This window comes from Podarcis melisellensis (genome assembly GCF_964234715.1).
Source record: "Podarcis melisellensis genome assembly, chromosome: 7".
Classification (NCBI taxonomy): Eukaryota; Metazoa; Chordata; class Lepidosauria; order Squamata; family Lacertidae; genus Podarcis; species Podarcis melisellensis.
In genome coordinates this window covers 661,384-684,153 of record NC_138539.1, presented here as the reverse complement: position 1 = coordinate 684,153, position 22,770 = coordinate 661,384, and the positions used below count along the sequence as shown (strand labels likewise).

Here is a 22,770-nt window from a genome sequence, read left to right as displayed (position 1 = left end):
GGGTCAAAAACCCCTTCAATAAAAAGAAAAAGTATAAATGCAAGGCATGCGCAGGAGATTTTTCCCCGGGGGGAGTGTGTGTGTGTGTATAAAAGAGCCAGTCAGGACAATCCATACGATGTACTACTACCTGGATTTCAACACAGACACCAGCCGCCTATTTCTGGTTGAAGAAACGCGTTTTATTGGGTGCCTGCCCCCCCTGCACCCAGGGTCCTCTTCCCAAGGCTTTGTGGGTGACCGAACGGATGGAGACGTTAAATAACAGCAAATGCATGGAGACGAGCGCCTGTCCGCCTGCCAGTCTGTGCATACATTCCCAGGGCAGCAGAGGCAGCGCAGCTCAGGCATCAGAGAGAGGTCCGCCCCACCGGTAGCATGGGTCACTTGGGGGGCCGGTAGGCAATCTTCCTGCTCTTTAGAACGGACCACCTGTGCCGCTTCAGGTAGTAGATGAGGGGCAACAGCATACCCATAATCAGCATCATCTGGGGGGGGGGGAGACAGTCGAGGGGGGGGCATAAGGTCACTTTTCTACAGAAAGATTTCAGGAAATGAATCACTGGAGTCCCCACCTCTGGCATTCCTAGGAGAGCAGCGCACAGGCAGAAGGGGGCCGTTTCAGCAGGCCTGTGTGCGTGTTCCCAGACCTCCCACCGGCTCGCTCTCTGCGGGGAGTCAAGCTCCTGCCGCCTGGAGGGCTCCCTACCCCACGGGGAGAGGCAGACCCACCTTCAGGCCCATCCGCTTGCGGTGGTCGTGCTCCGGCTCCGCCGCCCACCGCAAGAAGGTGCAGACGTCCTTGGCAATCTGCGACATGGTGGCCGGGGTGCCTGCACAGGAGAGGGCAGAGGTTTCAGTCCTTTATTTCTATTCCGCTGTGGGGCTCCACAACCGGCCCAAGGGAAGTCCTGCCCGGCCCCACTCACCATCATCATACTCCAGGATCTCGTTGTAGATCGGGGGTGCCATGCCAATCGCCTCCCCAGGGAAGAAGGGGTTGTAATGAAGCCCCTCTCGCAAGCTCACACCGCCCGGTGGATCGCAGTAGCCAGTGAGGAGGGAAAACACGTAGTCCTCACCTCCGTGCCTGGAACAGAAGGGCAAGGGAGGCTCAAAACCACCAAAGGAATAGCACAAAAACATGCCAGAGGCCACCCGCCTTAGTCCAGCCCTGGTTTGGGCAGCGTTACCTGGCATTGACGATGTAGCTGAGGTCGGGGGGCAACGCCCCGTTGTTTGCAGCTCGCGCTGCTTCGGGATTTGGGTAGGGCTTGGGAAAGTAATCCGAGAGCTTTCCAGGCCGCGTGAACATCTCACCATCCTCATTGGGTCCATCCACCACCTCAGCCTAATGCGGGACATGCCAGACTTGAGTGCCAGAGTCCCAAGCCGCCCCAGGGAGCCAGGCTTCCCCCCACTCCCTCCCCCCACTTCCAGTATGATTTGGTCTCACCCACCCGCCCTCCAATACCGCTGACCAAGCCATCCATAAAGCCAGCCAGTGCAGGAGAGCCCCTGAGTCAGGGACCAGCTGTGCAAGGGGCTCCGGGCCATAGTTTTGCCAGCCACAGCAACCCCAGCCCCCGGCCCACTTCCCTGTGCCCCCCCCCCACACTCAAAGCCTACCTCTTCAGCCAGGGCCTTGGCTTCCGCTTCAGTGTGGCTGACACCAACAAGGTTGCGAAAGGCCAGGTACTCCATGCTGTGGCAAGCGGAACACACCTGCTTGTACACCTGGTAGCCGCGCCGGACGCTGGAGACAAGCCAAAGAAGGTTCTGGTGTGTTTCTAGCCCCCCTTCCAGTTATAACCCTCCTGTGACAGCTTACAACTAATAGAATACATCAAACAACATCTTAAAAATGAAAGAAAAACCCAACTAAGTCAAACAATCAAAGGTAGCAGCAGCCAATAGGAAGGATGAATGCAGGCAAGAGTTTTCCTTCCTTCCTTCTTGGAGGATTGGGGTGGTGGATAGGACACTCTGGGGCAGGGGTCAGCAACCTAAGGCCCATGGGCTGGAAGCAGCCCGCGGAGGTCGTTTGACCGACCCACAAGCCACCCCTGAATCGAGCTGCCTGCTATCACGCTGTGCTAAACTGGCACGGCACAGCGATTCACTTCCATGGCGCCGAAAATCGCATCTGCGCAAACACAGACGCTGAAAATCACGGGTGCGCGATTCAGCCCACAGAGGGATCTCCGTGGGACTGATCCGGCCCAGCCCAGATAAACCTTCCTGGCTCTGGGGCAACTCCCCCAGCAGGCAGGCAGGCAGGCAGGCAGGCAGGCAGGCAGGCAGGCAGGAAGCATCTTCTGGGAGCAAAGGCAATGGCACCTATGCAAGGAAGTGGGAGTGTTTCACCCACTGCTGAAAAAAGGGTACAGTCAGTGCCCGGGTTGGTGAAGGAAGGAGAGCACAAAGCAAGGCAGGGCATGACTGTGTGGACTTGAGGAGAGAGACAACGGGGTCACAGTGACAGGGAATAAAGCAGCCTTTGCTTCCTGCTTGGGGAGAAGGTGGGAGACCCAGCAGGGAAGCAGCTCCAGCATCCTCACTGAGGTACCACTGTCCAGGCCTTGGTGGTCAAGGAAGGCCAAGGAGGTGGCAGGTCCTGGCAAGTGCCAGCTGCTGGAAGGGCGCTGACAGAGATGAACTTTAGTTCTGATCTGTACATCTCTTGGGCTGGGAAGAGGAAGCAGAGCATGGGGGAGGGGGGAGGGGAGGACCTTGTGCTTGATGTGAGTCATCCGACTGAGAAACCAAGACAGGGACACGGGCACAGGGCAGCCACTGGCACAGCCAACACCACACACCTCCAACGGCTCCCTAGCAGGCTGCAAAGGGGAAGGGGTGCCCCAGTTCCCATAAATCTCCCCCCCCACTGCTCTGCCTCCCTCGCCACCTCTGCCCCGTCCGCACCTGCTGTGATCCAGGGACGACAGCATGCCGTTGTGACTCCAAGGGTAGTTGGGGGGGTGCAGCTCCAGCTCGCCGGCATTCACTGCGGTGTGGAGGGCCAGGGCCAGGCCTGCTCCGCCTGCCGTCAGCACCCCCAGCGTGGTCAGCGCCACCTTCTTGCCTCGGGAGAGACCTGCCAAGGAGGTCAGGTTGGCCTGGGGGGAAAGGACAACACAGTGAACTCGTGGGCAGACCCTGGCTGGAGAGAAGTCGCGGCGGCAACAGGAGGGGCTTCACTGAGGCCTTACAATAGCAAGACGTAGGCTCCTGTCGAGGACTTTCGCCTAGTATTGTTCTGTGAACCACCCTGAGACCTCCAGGTATAGGGCAGTACAGTCATACCTTGAGTTAAATATGCCTCAGGTTGAGCATTTTCAGGTTACGCACTGCAGCAACTAGGGAAGTAACAGAACGTGTTACTTCTGGGTTTCACTGCTCACACATGCGCAGACACTCAAAATGACATCACGCGCATGCGCGGAAGTGGCGAATCGCGACCTGCGCAAACGTGGGTTGCATTTGCTTCAGGATGCGAATGGGGCTCTGGAACGGATTCCATTCGCATCCAGAGGTACAGTGGTGCCTCGCAAGACGAAAAGAATCCGTTCCGTGATTCTCTTTGTCTAGCGGTTTTTTCGTATTGCGAAGCAAGCCCATTGACAGCTTAGCGGATTAGCGCTACAGCGGTTTAGCGACTTCTAGCGATCAGCTGTTAAGCGGCTTAGGAAAAGGGGGGGGGAACGGAAAAAAAACGTGGGAACTCGCAAGATTTTTTTGTCTTGTGAAGCAACCCCATAGGGAAATTTGTTTTGTGAAGCGCCTCCAAAATGGAAAACCCTTTCGTCTAGCGGGTTTTCCGTCTTGCGAGGCGTTCGTCTTGCGGGGCACCACTGTACTACTGTATACAAATTCCAATAATAATAATACAGTCATACCTTGGAAGTTGAATGGAATCGGTTCCGGAAGTCTGTTCAACTTCCAAAATGTTTGGAAACCAGAGTGTGGCTGCAATCAGAAGCCACAGAAGCCGTGCCAGATGTTCAGCTTCCAAAAATAATTTGAAAACTGGAACATCCACTTCTGGTTTTCAATCGTTCGAGAGTCAAAACATACGAGTTCCAAGGCGTTCAGCAACCAAGGTATGACTGTAATCATAATAATAGTAGTAGTAGTAATAATAATAAGAAGAAGAAGACTAAAGCAGCCTCCCAAACACCACGTCAGACGATCCATTCATCTAATCTCATCTATACTGTGAGGGGGGGGGGGAATTGTTAATCAGGGTCTAAACTACCTAAATGAATGAATGAATGAACTAGCAGTATCTCCCCAGCCGAGGACCTCTGCTCCTTTTAGCTGGGAGATAGTGGGGGACCAGAAATTGGGGCTTTCTGCATGGAAGGCAGGCAATCCTCTACAAGCCAAGAACATCCCTTGTGGGGATGGAGGAAAGGGGACATGAAAGGCAGCCTGAAAATGTTATTACTGTACGGTTTTATACTTCTACATTATTGTAAACTGTTGTAATATATTTCTATGATACAGCACTATATAATTTTATAAGTAAAATAGATAAGACTACAGGATGAGCAACGCTACAACCATTAGGAGATGCCTCAATGTTCGTGGGGAGGGGGTCCCTTGCCAAAGTCACTGTGCTGCATCCGGCATGCGCAGAGGGGTGCTTGAGCAGAGAACGCGAACAAGCAAACCCCAAGCAGACCATCTAGGCTTTGCGGCCAGAACCAACGCAAAACCCAGAGGTGACAATAAGCTGCGGATCGACCTCTATTCCTGCAGCCTCTGCAGGTGCCCCAAATTGCCAGCTCTGAAGCACCCAAGCTGCACTTCAGGTCTCACGACAAGAATGCCAGAGAAGCTTCCACTCCCTACGGCCCTCGGGACCCAGCAGACCAGAGACCCGGACCCCCTTCTTGCCCTGCCTTGCGTGGTCCCCGTCCCCACGCCTGGCTGCCCAGCTCCCTCCGTCTGCCACTCTCCAGGCGCATCCTGAGCAGGGCCGGATTTCGGTTTCTCGACCTAATAGGCATCTAAAGCCATTTGCACATGCAGAATGTAGGCACTCTATGTAAGACATGAGCAGGCTGGCAGGCGGGGCCATGACTTACATCACAGGAGCTTACACAACACAAAACACTGCTGCTGTCTGCAGGTTTCATTTTATGTGTTTTTAATCTTGTATTTTAGAAATGAACATGCGGGTTTTCCCCTTTAATGTTTTTTGGAGGCCCCCAAGCTAGAGCTTGTCTGGCTTCTACGTCCATCCGGCCCTGATCCCGAGAACCAGGCTGGCCCTCCGCTCCGCCTGCCCCGCTCCAGCCCGGGCAGGGCCTCCCTGCCGCAGCCCCAGCCCTTCAGAGCCCCCTCGGCGCGCGGGGAGAGGGAGAGAAAGGCGGCCTCCTCCTCCCCGGGAGAAAAGCCGGCCTGGCAGCGGGGTCGCCAGGCTCCCCCCCCCCCGAATCCTCAGCGCGACCTGCGGAACTCCCCGCCACGGGAAGGAGAGCGTCCCTCTGCCCCGCCCGCCGCCCGGGACGCCTCTGGGGGACCCCCGGGCGAGGGACGCGGGGTGACCCCTCGGGGGACGCGGTGACCTTGGGCCGCCCCGGTCCTTGCGGGGCGGGGCCGGGGGGGCGGCGGGGCGGGGCGGGGGCGGCTCTTACCCGCGGGCGGGGCCCCCCGGGCAGGGGAGGCAGCAGGAGGCCCCCCCGGGATCGCGCCAGGCTCCGCGCCGCCGCCGCCGCCGCCGCCATCTTGACCAGGAGCCGGCCAGCCCAGCCGCCCACAAGGCACCGCGCGGCGGAAGGCGGGCGGCGTCACTTCCGGAGGGGCGGGGCTTCCCGGCCGGAGGCGGAGACAGAGGCGGGGGGGATCAGAAGGGCCACTCAGGGGGCATCTAGTCCAGCCCCGGCCAAAGCCCCCGGGGGACGGGGGGGCGCCCAGCCTCTGCTTGAAGGTCTCCCCCCCGGCCCCAGGCAGAAAGCCCTTCTGGATGCGCAGGCGGAATCTCCTTCCTCGCCACCCGAAGCCCCGGGTTCGAGTCCTGCGCTCCAGAGCAGGAGAGGCGGGGCGGCTCCTCGGCTCCTCTTTCCCATCAGGCGGGGCTCCCAGTCCCTCCCTCGTCTGGGTCGCCCTCGGAGCTGCGTGCTGGGAGAGCCAGAGCCAGAGCTCGGCTGTGGAACTCCCTGCCACGCGAGGAAGAAGCCCCTGGCCACCAACTCGGAGGAGGAGGAGGGGAAGCAGTCATGCTGCGGGTCTGGCGGGTTTTCCCTCGGGGCCCCGGGGAGGCTGGACTCGATGGGCCCCTTGGCCTCATCCAGCTTGGGGGGGGGGCTCTCCTTCCTCGGCTCCTATGCCAGGCTTCTCTATTGTTCCCGGAAGTTCAGGCTGCGTGTCACTCTCCCTATCTGTAGCTCTATGGGGAGGGCAAAAGAATCCCCATAGAGCTATAAAAGTTAAGAGAGGGCCTTCGCCTCCTGCGGACGGGACGTTTCCGCGTTGAGGTGGAGAGGCGGCGCTGAGTCGATTCCTCAGCTGGAAGCGGGAGGGGGGGCCGCCCAAGGACAGCCCTGCAGTGCAGCCCGCGTGGAGTCTCGCCCAGCTCCCGCTGTGCCATCTCGTTGCGCTTGCTATGTCCCCTCTAGGAACGGCGTGCTCCGTTGCTTTAACCCCTTAATGACCCTCGTAGGGGTGGAAATGACAAACCTAGACAGCATCTTAAAAAGCAGAGACATCACCTTGCCAACAAAGGTCCGTATAGTTCAAGCTCTGGTTTTCCCAGTAGTGATGTATGGAAGTGAGAGCTGGACCATCAAGAAGGCTGATCGCCGGAGAATGGATGCTTTTGAATTCTGGTGCTGGAGGAGACTCTGGAGAGTCCCATGGACTGCAAGAAGATCCAACCTCTCCATACTGAAGGAAACCAGCCCTGAGTGATCACTGGAAGGACAGATTGGGAAGCTGAGGCTCCAAGACTTTGGCCACCTCAGGAGAAGAGAAGACTCCCTGGAAAAGACCCTGATGTTGGGAAAGATGGAGGGCACAAGGAGAAGGGGATGACAGAGGACGAGATGGTGGGACAGTGTTCTGGAAGCTACCAGCATGAGTTTGACCAAACTGCGGGAGGCAGTGGAAGACAGGAGGGCCTGGCATGCTCTGGTCCATGGGGCACGAAGAGTTGGGACACGACTAAACAACAAGGGGTGGAAAAGGAGCACAGCCAGCTGCCTTCTAGACCCAGCTGCCCATCCACCTCAGTACTGCTGACACTGACCGGCAGCAATGGCTCTCCAGGGTTTCAGGCGGGAGTCTCTCACCTTCCCCAGCGCCTCCTTTTGTTGTACATGAAAAGGGGGTCAGTGGGGTTGGTATGTGCTGCTTCTAAGCCTTGCCTTGCAGCCCCAACCCTCTGCTCCCTCAGCACAGGCTGGCAGAGGCACAGGGAGAAATCTGCCCAGGAGCAGCTGAGGCTCTTGCCCAAGGGACCTTAGGCTGAAGGGCAGGTGCACATTCCTGGCCCAATTCAAAGTGTGTAGTGGCTTCCTGTCTGTGAAATGCTCTCCCCCAGGGAGTTTTGTCTGACACCTTCATTATATGCCTTTAGACGCTAGGCAAAAAGCGTTCTTTCACTAGGCCTTGGGCTGAATAACATTTGATACCCTTTTAAATGTGTGTGTGTGGGTATTCGTTTGTTTAGTTCTTTTTTTATAGAGTGAGAGAATCTTGTATTTTTCTGTTGTGAACCAACCTGAAATCTATGGATGAAGGGCAGTATACAACTTTGATTAATAAATAACAAAATAAAATAAAAATATCTAAGCTGTGTACTGTACAATGTAAAACCAACCAGTATCATTAGAACAAAACCCAGTATCATTACAACAAAAAAACATGAAACCAGTGAAACTGCAGCAGTATAAAAGCATGCCCTGCCACGTCCAGCCACATCTGCAGGGTCAAAGATCCCCCCCCCCCCCGTTATAACAGGACCAGCTGCTGCTTTGCTTTACTCTTTTAATATATCTTAAGTGCAAGGTTATGGTTGATATTTTGAATTGTTAGCAGACGCCCCAAGAGCTGTGTTTCTGGTGAGGAGTCAGGATGAAAATAAGTGCAAGCACTGTATCAAAACCCTTTGTCTTTATATTTATTTAAAGATCGTACACAGCTACTCTCCCCAACCCCCAACCCCCCTCAATATCATCTTGCATTGCTAACATCAGAGCTGGTTCTTGGCCCCACGTGGTCCACATGCAAGTGAAGCCACCGAGAAAAGGACCAGCCACACCCCAGGCTGGCCCCCTGCCCCCGAGAGTCACACTCATGACTTTAAGCAGGGCCACCACAAAAGAACCAGGATCCAGTTACCCCAGCCCAAGCTCCCCCTCTCCTGCAAGCTCTGAGCAGCTGCCCAGCCTGCCCCACACCCAGAACTATGAACCGTGGCTGCAGCTGCCGCAGACGTCAAATCCCACAAGACCAGGATACTCCCCAAGCAGACATCCCCTACAGCGTTCCAGCTAATGGCTTCAGGAGGCCTCACGCCTCTGCCCCAGAGTTTCACATTTCTGAAATCACAGTGGCACCCAGCAGGATGGAAGGGAAGTCTCCCCTTGCTGCCCCAGGGAAGTCCAAAGTGGATTGGGGCAGGCCAATTCAAGCACGGAGGCAGCGTCGGGGCTACTTCCAGAAAAGCACATTCCAGAGCAGAAGCCAGCAGGGGTAGACAAAGATGGCGATGAAGGGGAAGACAATGGAGCCGTAGAGATGGTGGTCCAACAGCCCTTCAGCAATCGCCTGCAAGAAGCGCTGCCAGCCCTCCAGCAGGGAGATGGGGTACTCAATGAGCTCCTGGTACAGGAAGATGCAGAAGAGAAGTGTGGCCGCTGGCGTGACCAGGACCAGCAGCACAGCGTAGAGGTACCTGGGGAGGAAATGGGGAAAGAAAACTCTGGGCTCCTGCGGGCACACGGGCAGGGCAGGCCCACTCCCGAAAGGGCAGGATGTATTGTGGGTTTTGTTGTTAAAATCTGCATGCCACCCTTTGTCTGTAGATCACAGGGCAGTTCACAATATAGAAGTACAAGATAAAAACACAGAATGCACGATAAAACAAGAAGAAAAACATTTCCAAGTCGCAGAGAACAACTTCATCCCTCCCTGCTACTTCAAAACCCAGATGTTACATACTCAATTGTGAGATTTTGCGCTGCCGTGATGGATATTCGTCAAAGGGTGGTTTGCACCACAAACTAGACCCCAAATGCAAGACCTGTGCTCCTTCACGCTCCCTCTCTTATAGTCACTTTTAACCGTTTGTCCTTGTTTCTATCTTTTTAAGTTATGTATGATATCACTTTTTAACTACTAGTTTTTATCCCTTACCTGATTTAAGTCTTACGCATTCTATTTATCAGTATTTTTTATCTTATGCAGGTCTGTAACCAAAATAAAGTTTGATACCAATACTGAGGAACAAAAACAAACCGAGAACCCCCACCTTCCTAAAGCAACCGTTCCTTCTTCAGCCATGGACAGGGTTGAAACACCCACCGCCCTGAAGGACAGGACCAAGGGTCCAGGGGCACAAATTTGAAAAGCTGAGAACTTGCCTGGGGGACACACTCCCCACCCCTAAATTCCATAACACCCCCCACAGGAGGATAATGGAGAGGACTTTATTCCTGCAAAACACCTTTTGAACAAGAGAGTCCTATTTGTATCTCCATTTTGAAACTAAGGCCAAACACATCATCCTGATGTGGGCAGCTCTGCTTTGCGTGTCCAGGGGAAGCCCGACATACAGAAACAAATTTGGCTTTGTCAAGCGTTTGCCTTCTTGCTTCTTCCTCTGGAGAGGCCCTTGGCTTTCCCCGCAAAGAACTGGCCCAGAAGAGGGGGAACACGGCCACTTCATTAGGCCAGGGACGGGAAGGCTGCAAGTGCCCAACTGATGCCGTTAGGCTACAGCTGCCACCTTCCCTGATGTGTTGGCCGCAGCTGAGGGCAGCTGCGAACTCCCAGCAACACTGAAAGGCCTCTGTCTCCCTTTGTAGCTGGAGGACAGAGCTCAGGGGGAGGAGTGGCAAGGAGACGCCCCGTCATCTGCCCTGGGCAATTCTGGTGATCCCTGTCCTTTGCAGCCCAGTTCTTGTGGAGTGGGGGCAGAGAGGGAAGCAGGAAGCAGTCCCAGGGCGTACGTACTTGGGCCCCGTGGGCTGGACAAGGGCAGCGACAGGCACCATGGTGACGGCCAGCAGGAAGCCCAGGGAGAAGTTGATGAGGGCGATGCAGCCCAGCTGCATGGCCAGGTAGAGGAGCGAGACCAGCTTCAGCGTCATCCAGCCACGGTCGCTTCCCGAGCCCGTCAGGACCCTGCGGGGCAGAGACACAGAGCCAGTCTGCAGGTGGCACAAGCACAGCCCCTTGAAGAGAAGAGCAGCAGCAGCCAGGCCCTTGACCCAGAGAGCGCTGGGCAATCAGGCACACCTTTAAGCTCTACACGTCTCGCCCACTCCCTGCTCTGTGCCGGGGCAGGCAAGAGTCGCACCAGGGCCCCCACCTGGCCTGGCCGTCTCCTCCCCTCCCTCCCCGTCACCTGTGCGTGTTGTGGGGCAACGCCAACCCCGCCACGTAGATGGCAATGACCGTCAGCACCACAGCCTCCGACTCCGAGACGGGGAAGTGCTGCGTGGCCACCTGCTGCCCCAGGATGGGCACGAAGTAGAGGGCGAGCCCCGTGGCATGGCAGATCAGCAGCGGGGGCACCAGCGTCAGCAGGCTGGGCTTGGGCTCCTGGGTGAGAGAGGAGGGCAGAGGGGTCAGGAGAAGGGCCCCCTCCCTGGATGGGAAGGCCAGGAGTCGCGGCTAAGGCCGGTGGGGGTTTCGGGGGGGGGGGCAAAAACAACCCCACCCTTTCCCCAAAGAAGAGTTCATTGTGCATTTGGGGATCTCTGCTGGAACAAGTGCAGCGACTGCACCAAAAAGCAGGACCACTTTGACCCCCACAGCATGCCTGGCCCAGGGTAGAAGAGGGGAGGGGGCTGGCAAAGCCTGGCTCTTCAGGGCCTGCAGACTCGGGAGGATCTTCAAGCGCATTTTAGTCTCAAGGTGTCCAGGGAGCATCACATTTCCAAGCCGTTCTCTTCCTCAACCAGCCATGTCTTTTTGGGGTGCTCTCTCTTTGTGGCCATGCCATGTAGGGGTCCAGATATCCAGAGTGTGGGGGTCAGGTGGGATTGCTATGAGGAATGATGAAATATGGAGCAAGGCATTGTGTCCGCCGTGAAAGCATTGCGTTGACTGGGTTTGATTCATTGACAATAGTTTCTGATCGAATCCCACAAGTCTCTGCACCTCTGCCATTTGCTTTCTCTACGCCTGACAGGCACGTATAAGCATTCTGAAACACAGACCAGCTGCATCAGCCATCCTGGGTCATCAAGATAGAAGGTAGCTTTGATGTAGATCTTAAGGGCCAGGAAGAGAGTTCACAAGGAGATGGCAAATACTGCCATCCTACCTCTCCTGTGTACTCCTGTTTATGACCTCTGGGGTTTTGCTAAATGCATTCCTCCTTTTATTCCTATATTATTTACTCTGAACTACATATGCATGCTCAAGTAGGAGATAGTTTCTTTGTAGTTAAAAGAATTTCTTCTGATCTGACTTTGTCCCACATGGGTTTTTTTGAAATGCTCAGAGGAAATCTGATTGGTTCTTACGAACACTGAGTAAATAGTTCTTTTGTGAATAAAACGACCTGGGCCGAGGAGTGGAAAGGAATTATTACTATACGCACCCCTCCCAGCCTCGTGTGTATCTTATTAATCAAAGTCCAATCCTTCCTTTACTTTGGAAACACTACAATGCCATGTGCTGGAAGCAGTCAGTGTGAGAGGACTGACTGTTCCAGGAGCAGACAAGCAGCACCCATGTTTTTTTCAGGGGGTGTGTGCAGGATTGCAGGAATGGGCTGTGCAGGGCTCCAGGGTGACTTCTAGAGGCGAGCAATGCCCATGCAGGTCCTTTCCCACCACCGAGTCCCTTCTCCGCCCCCTCCCCAGGGACCCCGCCACTCCCCGCCACATCATCTCACCTCCAGAGCAACGGGACTAGGACCTTGGTCTCCGTCGCAGAGCCGGTCGTCTGGGTCCACGTCGTAGCGGCTCAGCTTCATCCACAGGTCCAGAGCGTGAAGAGGAAGGAGGAGTCAAGGGAAAGGCGATGAGCCAAGCCAGGAACTCCCCTCACCCAAATCCTAGGGGACACCAACCAGACACCCCCTCCCCAAGTATCCAGAGGAGCACCAAGGGGGGTGGCCTTCCAGGGTCTAGCTAAGGCGATGCCAGGGAACCTAACACCCCTCGACCTCTTGTCGGAACACCTCTGGCATTTGCCAGAGCTCTGCTGAGATGAATGACAAATGGAGGGAGACGCACAGGGCAGAGTGAGGCTGAGGCTGGCCAGCCAGACACAGGGGGCACCCAAGGGAGGCCTCTCGCCCACTGATCGGGGCTGCGGCAAACCAGGGCTGCTCCTGAAGGGCTTGTCTGCCAGGCCTATGGGCCGCAGTTGCTGCATGGAAGAGAGGAGTCCAGAGGGACGCAGCCAGTGACAGGAGAAGCTGCGTTTGCTGAAATTCTTCCTTCCGGCACAGGAACAACATTGCACAAGGACGCTGTCCGGCTGAAGGGCAGGGCTGGCAGCCTGGCACCATGGAAGTCTGCTCAGGCCACCTTCCCAAGAGGGGATGCCCCAGGCCTATCAGCTTCTGGTCATCCTCGCAGCTGGTCAGGGCAGAAGCTCCAGAGCCTGTCCCGTCCTCTGGCTCCCAAGAGGTACAGAAAAAGCCACCCTCAGGCCAGAGGACCCTCGAGTTGGGCTCCCAAGCGCCTCCCTGCAAGGCCCCAAAGCTTGGGGGTCAGAGGGAGCCTCTCCTGGAGACAGACGCAGCTGCCTTGGCTGAGACCATCAGTCCGTCTGCTTCCTGGGGAGTCCTCCACTATGTGGCCCCACAGCTGGGCTCCTCAAGTGGGACTTTCTCCTCTGACCCTGCCCTGGATCCCAACTCAGAAGCAGCAAGAGACAGAAACTCCCCCCAGACGCCTCCCTGCTCCCCCCACAGAGGAGGAGGATATTTTGAGGACCAGGATGAGGATGAGGAACCCGAAGGCCGGCATGTAGAGCCCGATGGAGACGAAGCGGGAGAGAGACGGGAGCAGGTAGAAGAAGTACGACTGGTGGAGGCGCTCCAGCAGGTTGTTCAGCTTCCGGAACATTCCCTCCAGGGTCCTGGGAAGGCAAGCAACGGGGTGAGAGGCAGAATTCTTGGCTTTGAAAGAGGATGGGACCAATTCATGGAGGAGGAGAGGGCTATGTATGGCTCTGCTCTGCATCCACAATCAGAGGTGGCAGGACTTCTGAGAACAGTTGCCGGAAAGCACAGGAAGGGAGAGAGCAGCTCCTGGGTTCGAATCCTGCTTGTGGCCTTCTTCCCCTTAAGCATCTGGTTGGCCACTGGGAGAACAGGAGGCCGGACTAGAGGGGCTCTTCTTTGACATGAACCAACAACCAGGCCCCACTTCTGCTCTCACGGAACCTCCAAGCCCAGAGGCAGTCTACAGGGGATACCTAGGTTTTCAGGGGCATTCTGCCACTGGGAGAGCAGGATGCCAGACTAGAGGGGCTCTTCTTTGGCCTGATCCAGTACCCATGCTCTTCTGATGTTCGCCTCCCCCTCCTGAGGCCAGTGTGGGCATATCCCAACCCTTCTCAGCTTCCACACAGGCCAAGGTCTGCTCCCCAAACAGGGTCCTTCGCACCCACGCCCTGCCAAGGCCGCCTACTCACGTGCCAACCATGCCCATGTCAAACTTGTACTGGCGGAAGCTGTTGATGCCGCGCAGGGTGATGGCCTCAATGTGGTAGCGCAGGAAGAGCCCGTGGTCCCCCTGCGGCCGGCCGGAGCCCTGCTTGAGCACCATCAGAAGCATCGTCTGCAGAGAGTGGACGAAGGCCGGCAGGGAGTCCCAGTCGGTCCGCTGCAGCTGGAGGGAGCGGAGAGGGGACTCAGGACAGTTGGCCCAAAGCAGCTCCCTGCCCTCACAACCCAGGAGCTGAGAAACCCACCCCACCCCCCACGGACAGGACAGGGAAAGAGGCAAGGCCGGAGCCTCCCCTCCAGCCAGCTGGGGCCGCTTCCCTCGCAGGCCTTTGCCTAGGGGGCTCTGGGCAGGGCCCAAATGGCCTCCCCCTCCAGCAGCCCCCCAGGGCCCCCCTCCCCACCTACCTTGCCCTGAATGGTGCAGAGCAGCCCGTTCTTCTGGCAGAAGGAGTAGAAAAGGTTGACGAGGTCCAGGTTGGGCAGCTGCCCGTTCAGCCCCTCCACGGCCACGTCAAAGCTGGTGATGACGTCACTGCTCAGCTCCAGGGAAATGGCGGCCTGGATGGCTCCTGCCCGACCCAGCATCCCTGACGAGTGCACCTCTGCGGGGGGAGAGAAAGGATGGCCCCAGGTTGCTAAAATAAAAGCCGATGAGGGTGATGGCCGCTCGCATCACAGGGTTGGGGGCGCTGCCCTTCAATCCCAGAGGACGGGAGCCAGTCGTTCTGCGACAGGGCAGGGCAGAAGCCCGTGGGGGGGGGGGTTGGGAGATGAGCCTTTCTGGCTGGATAACAGGACCCTGGAAGAGCTGGCTGGGTGAAGGGACGTTGGGGGTCTGGGCCAGGCCTAGGGAATGCAGGCAGAGGAGACAGCGAAAGAACTGGCAGGGAGACACATGGGGGCCGCTCTGGAGAAACAAGAGGAGGGAGGAAGCAACTCCCCTCCCCCCCCCAGCAGCTCCAAGGCAGGTGCTCCAGGCAGACTCCCCCAGGGCGGCTGTGCAAATCCCCCCGGCAGCGCCCTCTCACCTGTGACGTTGACGTCATGATACGCCTCCAGCCAGGCCTCCATCCCAATCAGGTCGTGCTCGTTCACCAGGAAGATGATGTCTTTGGCCCAATAGATCTGACCTAGGACAGAGGGGAAGCTCAGCAGCCCCCACGAACCCCCTGGGCAGGCCCAGGACTGGCACACATCACCCCCCCCCCAAAGGAAGCAACGGGCAGAGCCGGTTCTTCCCTCCCAGCCAGGGGAAGGGACGCCAGGGAGGAAGCTGGATCCTACCCCGTCTCTTTCTAAGAAATTTCATGCATTATAGTTCCGGGCAGGTTGAGATACGGAAAACCCAGATTTAAACTTGCACAAATGCAAATGGGCCTATTTGGCCTGGATTCCACTCCTCCATTTTTTGGGAAACAAATGGAGGGGAACAGGGGAGAACACCCTCTGCCCCCTGCCTACACATCTCTAGCTTAGCCGCGATCAGCTGAAGGATCTCTAAAGCCCACCCCTCCCAGCTCACCTCGGAAGTGGGAGGCCAGCGCCAGCATCAGCCCCACGGCCTGGTTGTTCTGCTGCCCCTCACTGCAGGGGACGCTCAGCACCAAGGACTCCGTACTGGCTGCCCGGGGAGCCCGCAGGATCCCATAGACGTTGGTGCCCTTGACCATCTGCAAAGAGAAGGGCAGCTGAGGGTTCATCTCCCCAGCAGCGGAACAGCCCCACCCCGGCCCACCTGCCTGCCCACGGAGGAGCCTGGAAGCCCAGCACCTACGTATCTCTCTCGCATCTCGTCCGGGAAAGGCAGCGTGCGAGAGAAGGACTGCTTGTACACCTCCAGGCCCAGGTTCCACATGGTCTTCTCCAGCCAGGCCACTGGCATGCCTCTGGGGAGAGAGGAAGGGGCACCAGGGGCGGGTGAGCGCCCAGTTCTCCTCTTCTGCGCCACCAGCTTTTACAGCAATGCCCCCCTTGAGGAGGGAGGGGGTATCGACCAGGTGGCAGATGGGCCAGTTAGGCTGGCTGAGCTATCCTACACTGTGTCACCACAGTATGAAGAGAGATACAAGGAAATCGTCTGCATTACACTTTAATAATAATAATAACAATAATAATTAATAATAATAATAATAATATTTATACCCCACCCATCTAGCTGGGTTTCCCCAGCCACTCTGGGTGGCTCACAGCACATATCAGAACATGCTCAAGCATCATTCCAGCGGGTGGCGCTGTGGTCTAAACCACAGAGCCTAGGGCATGGGTAGGCAAACTAAGGCCCAGGGGCCGGATCCTAATTACCTTCTAAATCCGGCCCGTGGACGGTCCGGGAATCAGCATGTTTTCACATGAGTAGAATGTGTGCTTTTATTTAAAATGCATCTCTGGGTTATTTGTGGGGCATAGGAATTTGTGCATTTCCCCCCTCAAAATATAGTCTGGCCCCCCACAAGGTCTGAGGGATAGTGGACCGGCCCCCTGCTGAAAAAGTTTGCTGACCCCTGGCCTAGGGCTTGCCAATCAGAAGGTCAGTGGTTCAAATCCCCGCGACGGGGTGAGCTCCCGTTGCTCGGTCCCTGCTCCTGCCAACCTAGCAGTCCGAAAGCACGTCAAAGTGCAAGTAGGATCAATAGGTACCGCTCTGGCAGGAAGGTAAACGGCGTTTCCGTGCGCTGCTATGGCTCGCCAGAAGCGGCTTAGTCATGCTGGCCACATGACCTGGAAGCTGTACGCCGGCTCCCTTGGCCAGTAAAGCAAGATGAGCGCTGCAACCCCAGAGTCGGCCACGACTGGACCTCATGGTCAGGGGTCCCTTTACCTTTATACAGGGCTGCCTTCAGATGTCTTCTAAAAGACAGACAGCTGTTTATTTCCTTGACATCTGATGGGAGGGCGTTCCACAGGGAGGGTGCCACCACCGAGAAGGCCCTCTGCCTCTGCATTTGAGAACCTGCGTATTTTACATCATGTGCATGTTTGTTGAGAACCCTGTTCTCAACCTCCGAAATTTCTGCTTTTATAAAGGAAAAATCTTGCACTGTCTCCATAAGAAATCTAGGCTTGGGTTTGGGTGGACCTTCAATGGAAGGAAACACTCAACACTGACAATTTATTCTTCACTATATAAGGGTTTAAAGAGGAGGCAAGGCTTATCCGCACCTCAGAAAAGTATCTGCAGAATGCTCACTTTCTATTACCATTGTTAAGAGATTGGAAGACAGTTGCCAAGGTGTGCCAAGGCCAACCCACCGGGGGCAGAAAGACCCTAAACTGCACTGGGGGCAAAACTGCTTCTTCCCTTTGATATCCCACCCCTGGCAGAACGGAAGACTTTCCTTCTTGTAGAGTCAGGGAGTGTCGGAGTTTCTCTGAACCTGATGGGCAAGACCCTGGCTCAGCAATGCTGGGGGTGGCATCAAAATGCCCGCTCTGAACCACTGGGTTCATCTGGGGGGGGGGCTGCAGAGGCCCGAGAGTGCCAGCCCCCCGCACAGCCCCGGACGCACTCGGGGTGCAGCCCAGGGGGCTCCCAAGCCCCTCACTCACCCCGCCTTCTTCTTGTGGCCGGCAAACTCCCGGGCGTAGGAGAGGGCGCGCTCCCCGTGGACGAAGTGCTCCTCCACCATGGTGGAGCCCATGGCGTTCTCCGACATGTAGATGCGCAGCGTGAAAGGGTGGAAGGCCAAGCCCAGGAACCAGCCCAGCCCCACCAGGAAGCTGATGATGCTGCGGAGAGAAGGAGAGGGAGGCTGTGGGGGGGGGGCAGCAACCTGCGGGGGGGGGTCAGGGGGCTGTGCCCCAAGGGAGCCCCCCGAGGTCCTGCCCCGATGCTACTCACCAGAGCGGGGTGTTGAGGCGCAGCAGGAGGCGGGAGAGGGCCCGCCGGCGGTAGGGGTCCGAGAGCAGCCCCATGGCCACGCAGAGCTCCCAGGGGCCTGGGGGGCAGAGAAGGGGGGCAACGCCATTAATAATAATAATAACAATAATAACAACAACAACAACACTCACCCCTCCCGTCCCCCCTTCCGTGTTTCATTGGCGCTGCTCTCTCCTTCGGCTCAGACCGGACAGGGACCTGGGTTCGAATCCCGCTCCCTCTCAGCCGCCCCCCCCCCCGCCTGGCCTCCCTCGCAGGGCCCTGTGGGGCAGAGAAGGGGGGGACGCCATTAATAATAATAATAACAACAATAACAACAACCCCCCATCCCCCCTTCCCCGTTTCATTGGGCTCAGACCAGACAGGGACCTGGGTTCGAATCCCGCTCCCTCTCAGCCGCCCCCCCCCCGCCTGGCCTCCCTCGCAGGGCCCTGTGGGGCAGAGAAGGGGGGGACGCCATTAATAATAATAATAACAACAATAACAACAACCCCCCATCCCCCCTTCCCCGTTTCATTGGGCTCAGACCAGACAGGGACCTGGGTTCGAATCCCGCTCCCTCTCAGCCCCCCCCCCGCCTGGCCTCCCTCGCAGGGCCCTTGGGGGGCCAGACAGGCGGAACGAGGGGCGGGGCGAGGGGAGGTGGGCGGGGAAACGGGCCCCGCACCCACCGTCCACGCGGGGCTCCTTCCGGGGCGGCCGAGCGCACGGGAGCAGCGAGAGGAGCCGGCCAGAGCGGCTCCCGGCCCTGGCGGAGGGGAAGCGGAAGGGCGGGCGCAGCGAGGGGCCCACCGGAAGTTCCGCCTCCGGAACGGCCGCTCCAGCCCACGGCGGAGTCTATGGTCTGGCGGCGCTTCCGGGCCAAGGTCATACACTCTCGAGGGGGGAGGACACAAGAAGTCCTCTGAGCGTGTGCAGAGTGCACTCGGGGCCTCTCTCGCCAAGGGAAGCTGCGGGTCCTGCACTGCAGAGTTCCTGCATTTTGCATTTCCCCCTGGAGCTGGAGGCAGGCAGCAGAGACAGCTGTCTCTGGGCTCCCCTCAGTGTGACCCTCACCAGGCCAGCTGGAGGCCGGATCCTGGCCCCAGACCAGCTGTGGTGCCAGAAGGGGTCGCCTGGGAAAGGTCCCCTCTGCTCCGCCTGGCGCCCTCCCTGGGCCTCCGTGTCTTGGCTCCTGGTCTTCCAGGCTGTGTCCTGGGCCGAGTCTGGCAGGTCGGAGAGGGTGACTTGCTCAAGGGCAAGCCCAGGAAGCCCCCCTGGAGCCCCAGGCCAGCCCCCCTCCCTCCCTCCCAGTTTGATGGTGCAGCAGACAGGTCTTCTGCACAAGAGCAGCTCCTCTCAGGGCCAGCCTCTCAGGGACAAGCCCGTCATGCTGCCACCAAGAGGGATCACCTGAACATCCATGGGCAGCTCTGTATTCCTAGCCTGGAAATGAGCCCACAGCCTCCACTGTGCATGCCATGCTCAGTCCCTGCTGGCGTCTCCAGGGGGGGCTCAGAAAACTCCTGCCTGACACCCCAGAGATCCACTGAGCTAGGGGACCCAATCCCTTGGTATAAGGCAGTTTCCCACATGCCCACTTTTTGCTCCTGCAAGGACATATTGCGTCCAAGCATGAGGTTGGAAGGTCCCAAGAAGTGACCCACTCCAACTCCCCCCACCTGCCCAGGGCAGAACCAGTCACCCACCATGCCAGCCAAGAGCCAAAATGACCTGCAGAGAGAAGCCGGGATGCATGTGTCATGCTGCAGGACCATCCTGTGCAAAGAGCACATGGCATAAGCACTTGCCAACCTTGCTGGGCACTCTGTGGATGGAGAGTTTCTGGAGAGAACTGTAGTGGAAGTTATAGTATGTGCTTTGCTAGATCTCCTATCCAGTGTTAGAAACTACGCAGGCACCAGGCATGTTTTGCAACTGGTGCGGGTCCAACCGTGGCAACCATGTGGAGATCCCTGGATGCCGGGTTGGTGAATGAGGAAAGCCAAATGTCACTTAGAGAAGGATCTGAAATATTTTCCTTGAAGCTTGAATCTGTTTTATTCTGGATTGTTTTATGTGATTTTTAATGTGTTGTAAACTGCTCTGAGATTTGTTATTGAAAATATAAAGTGGTATCTAAATTAGGGACGCGGGTGGCGCTGTGGTCTAAACCACTGAGCCTCTTGGGCTTGCTGATCAGAAGGTCGATGGTTTGAATCCCCACTAGGGGTTGAGCTCCCGTTGCTCTGTCCCAGCTCCTGCATACCACCAGTGGGGGGCAGTGCCTAGGTATTTCATTGTGGCAACCGTAACCTAGGTTTAAGGTGCCATTTGGGCAATTCGATTATATATCTGAATTTCTAACATCGGTTAGCTCTGATAATGCAGGCATGCTTTTCCTCTGAGAGTGCAACTTCATTTCTATGCACGTGTACAGCTAAGATGAAGGAATGGCTCCATCTAAGCTGTGCAAAGTTTCAGGCCTTTGGACCCCACTTCTGTGGCCCCCCAGCGGCCAGAGTCGTTCTGGCCAAGTCAAGTGTCACAAAGGTGTGTTTACTGAAGACACTGGCACAGAAACCCGGGTCGGGAGGTGGGGCGAGGGTCACCCGCTCTTAAATCTCAACCAGTCCTGAGGCCAGGGAGGGAAGCCACGTGACGTGTGCCCAAGTGATCCACGCTCCGTACTTTCTTTGGAAGAATATTTAATTCTCTGGCATGTAAAAAAAAAGCAACCCTGTACAAAAAGGCTTAGTGCAAAGCACCGCGGGCAGTGCAACACAGGCCTGCATCTGGCTGCGCATTCCTCTCCCACAGAGAGCGGCTCAGTTCAGGGAGGAAGGGGGAGATGCTTGGCCGCATCCAGCGGGCGCCCCCTGAGCAAAGGGCAGAGGAGGAGGAGTGCAGCCGGGAGGGGCTCACTTGCCCAGCAGAGCAGTGACCTCGCGTAGATGCTCCCGCACCACCTGGTCCAGCACTGCGTAGACGTCCTTGCAGGCCTTGCTGGCGGCTTCCATGATGCGCTCCAGGTGGTCCTCGTGCAGCCGGGCGTTCATCTCCAGCAGCGCAATCTGCTCCGACTTGGGCAGCAGCGCCAGGGCCATCTGGGGGCCGCCGGCCGCCTCCTCCACGTAGTTCAGGTCGGCCAGTGGCGTGTCCTCCAGGAAGCCGGCCGAGATGGCGCAGACGTAGTCCCGCATGGGGATGCCGGCGTCAATGACCGCCAGAGTGGCCGCGTTCACCGAGGCGCAGTAGTTGCCGCCGTCCGCCTGCAGGATCTGGAAGGCGCAGGAAAGGCTTCCTCAGGACCCGGCGGAAGGGGCCCCTCCCCACCCAAGGCCCCTGGCCAGAGCTGGACCCTCAAGCACCCAGCACACCGGGGCAAGGGCACCCACTGCACACAGGTACGTCTTGCGGGGGGAGCGAGGAAAGGGGAAAGGGAGAGTCAAGGGCTAATGGACTTTGCAAAGCTGGGATCACTGGATCAAGCTTGCCCCTCTTGTTGAATTAATTAAGCTGAGTAATTTTCATTGGATTTAATTGTTACTGTTTTGAATTTTATTACGCTATTTTCCATAGTGGGATGTGCAAACTGCTATTCTGAGTTATGCTTTTGATAGAGTGATGGTGATGATAATAATTTATTTACAGATAGGTGGCTGTGTTGGTCTGCCGTAGTCAAAACAAGATTTAAAAAATCCTTCCAGTAGCAGCTTGTGCATGCACATGAAAGCTCATACCAGTAACCAACTTAGTTGGTCTCTAAGGTGCTACTGGGAGGATTTTTATAATTTATTAATTACTTATATGCCACTCATCTGACTGGGTTGATATTATATTATTAGATTGTTATTCTTACTCTCTCTCATCTGACTGGGTTGCCCCAGCCACTCTGGGCGGCTTCCAACAAATGGGAAGGATGAGTCCTAATTAATTAGGGTGGGGGGGGGGCACTGGGATGGATTTGTGGGACCAAGGCACCCCCCCGTCTCCCCCGGGGGCCTCCCAGCCCCGTCCCACCTGCACGTAGATGTCGATCTGGGATCGCGGGTAGAGCTGCGTGAGGATGGCGGCGTCGAAGGTCTGCTTGAGCTGCAGGCTCATCTCGCCCGCCTGCCGGTCGCCGTGGGGCCGCCGCTTGCGCTCGCCGGTGCTGAAGGTGGCCAGGCTGAACTGGCAGTTGAGCAGCGCCTGGTCGGGCAGCGCTTTGCCGCGGGAGCCGCGCATCTGCGGGACGATGGAGGAGAGGAGAGGAGGGCAGCGCGCGGCGGCGGACGAGCCCCGGACCGGGAGAGCCCTGCGCCCGCCGGCCGCCATCCCTCCCGGCATCCCTCCCCGGCCCTCCGCCCGGCCGGCCTACCTCGTGGGGCCCGTAGACGACGGCCAGCGCCTTGGTGTTGCCCTGCTCCAGGTAGGCGGAGCCGTCGGCCTGCGCGAAGACGCCCAGCCGAGCGCGGATCTGGCGCAGCTCCCCGGCGCGCCGCCCGTCCACGCGGTAGCCCTGCTCCGACAACAGCTCCAGCCCCGCCATGAGGAGGCAGCAGCCGGAGGAGGAGGAGGAGGAGGAAGCCGGGCCCCGCTCCGCCCCTCGACGCCTCCCTCGCCACGCGGGGCGCTCTCACCGGCGCGCCCCCAGCCGAGCCGGGAAGGGGGATCCGGAAAGGGGTGGCCGCCGGCGCCTGAAGGTTCTGCCGGGCGCCCCCGTCGGGGCGGGGGCACGAACCGCCTTTCAGGGCATCAACTCTCTCGGCCCGTCGGGGGGGAGCATTGAAGGGGCGCCTGAGCCTCCTGGTCCCGCTCGGGTTCGCCGGAGGGAGCGGGGACGGGGGTCTCCCAGGCGAGGAGGGGCCGCGATTCCCACGAGCCCGCGTCCCGGGACGGCAGTTGCACGGCTGTTCGACTGGGGGTGAGGCGCCCCCTCCTTGCCTCGCCAGCGCCCCCTGCCCTGCCCTGCGCGAACCCAAGTCAGGCGGGGCGCCGAGCCGGCCCCTCCCGCGGCAGGAGGAGCTTCCCGAGCGGAGGTCTCGGCCAGGAGCGCGCCGTC

General features: G+C 57.8%; 3 protein-coding genes across 3 annotated transcripts; all 3 read right to left on the bottom strand.

Moving 5' to 3' along the window:
- Positions 1-160: 160 nt before the first annotated feature.
- On the bottom strand, positions 161-5,771 carry CYC1 (cytochrome c1). Its single transcript, XM_081918988.1, has 7 exons — positions 5,646-5,771; positions 2,926-3,119; positions 1,630-1,756; positions 1,194-1,351; positions 930-1,090; positions 733-833; positions 161-488 (listed from the first exon to the last, which is right to left on the bottom strand). Exons 1-7 carry the CDS (start codon positions 5,733-5,735, stop codon positions 384-386), a joined length of 936 nt encoding a protein of 311 aa, XP_081775114.1. The 5' UTR covers positions 5,736-5,771; the 3' UTR covers positions 161-383.
- A 2,383-nt stretch (positions 5,772-8,154) lies between these two features.
- Positions 8,155-18,502, bottom strand: GPAA1 (glycosylphosphatidylinositol anchor attachment 1). Its single transcript, XM_081919096.1, has 13 exons — positions 18,416-18,502; positions 17,706-17,802; positions 17,414-17,593; positions 15,642-15,753; positions 15,390-15,537; positions 14,896-14,997; positions 14,273-14,469; positions 13,834-14,030; positions 13,122-13,275; positions 12,080-12,175; positions 10,580-10,776; positions 10,186-10,356; positions 8,155-8,905 (listed from the first exon to the last, which is right to left on the bottom strand). The coding sequence occupies exons 2-13, from the start codon at positions 17,777-17,779 to the stop codon at positions 8,662-8,664; spliced, it is 1,872 nt and encodes a 623-aa protein (XP_081775222.1). The 5' UTR covers positions 17,780-17,802; positions 18,416-18,502; the 3' UTR covers positions 8,155-8,661.
- A 2,129-nt stretch (positions 18,503-20,631) lies between these two features.
- Positions 20,632-22,300, bottom strand: EXOSC4 (exosome component 4). The gene is made up of 3 exons (XM_081918383.1): positions 22,087-22,300; positions 21,747-21,953; positions 20,632-21,004 (listed from the first exon to the last, which is right to left on the bottom strand). The coding sequence occupies exons 1-3, from the start codon at positions 22,255-22,257 to the stop codon at positions 20,645-20,647; spliced, it is 738 nt and encodes a 245-aa protein (XP_081774509.1). The 5' UTR covers positions 22,258-22,300; the 3' UTR covers positions 20,632-20,644.
- Between the last annotated feature and the right edge of the window lie 470 nt (positions 22,301-22,770).

What these genes read in the sequence shown, in the direction of transcription:
- CYC1 (XM_081918988.1), bottom strand. Translation starts at nt 5,735, where the DNA reads ATGGCGGCGGCGGCGGCGGCGGCGCGGAGCCTGGCGCGATCCCGGGGG. An exon ending in CCGGGGGGCCCCGCCCGCGG is followed by an intron (nt 3,120 to 5,645) that starts GTAAGAGCCGCC and finishes CTTTCCCCCCAG; the next exon opens with GCCAACCTGACCTCCTTGGC. An exon ending in TCGTCCCTGGATCACAGCAG is followed by an intron (nt 1,757 to 2,925) that starts GTGCGGACGGGG and finishes GCTTGTCTCCAG; the next exon opens with CGTCCGGCGCGGCTACCAGG.
- GPAA1 (XM_081919096.1), bottom strand. Translation starts at nt 17,779, where the DNA reads ATGGGGCTGCTCTCGGACCCCTACCGCCGGCGGGCCCTCTCCCGCCTC. An exon ending in TCTGCACCATTCAGGGCAAG is followed by an intron (nt 14,031 to 14,272) that starts GTAGGTGGGGAG and finishes CGCTCCCTCCAG; the next exon opens with CTGCAGCGGACCGACTGGGA. An exon ending in TTGCCCCACAACACGCACAG is followed by an intron (nt 10,357 to 10,579) that starts GTGACGGGGAGG and finishes TCTGCCCCGCAG; the next exon opens with GGTCCTGACGGGCTCGGGAA.
- EXOSC4 (XM_081918383.1), bottom strand. Translation starts at nt 22,257, where the DNA reads ATGGCGGGGCTGGAGCTGTTGTCGGAGCAGGGCTACCGCGTGGACGGG. An exon ending in TCGTCTACGGGCCCCACGAG is followed by an intron (nt 21,954 to 22,086) that starts GTAGGCCGGCCG and finishes ATCGTCCCGCAG; the next exon opens with ATGCGCGGCTCCCGCGGCAA. An exon ending in AGATCGACATCTACGTGCAG is followed by an intron (nt 21,005 to 21,746) that starts GTGGGACGGGGC and finishes TGCGCCTTCCAG; the next exon opens with ATCCTGCAGGCGGACGGCGG.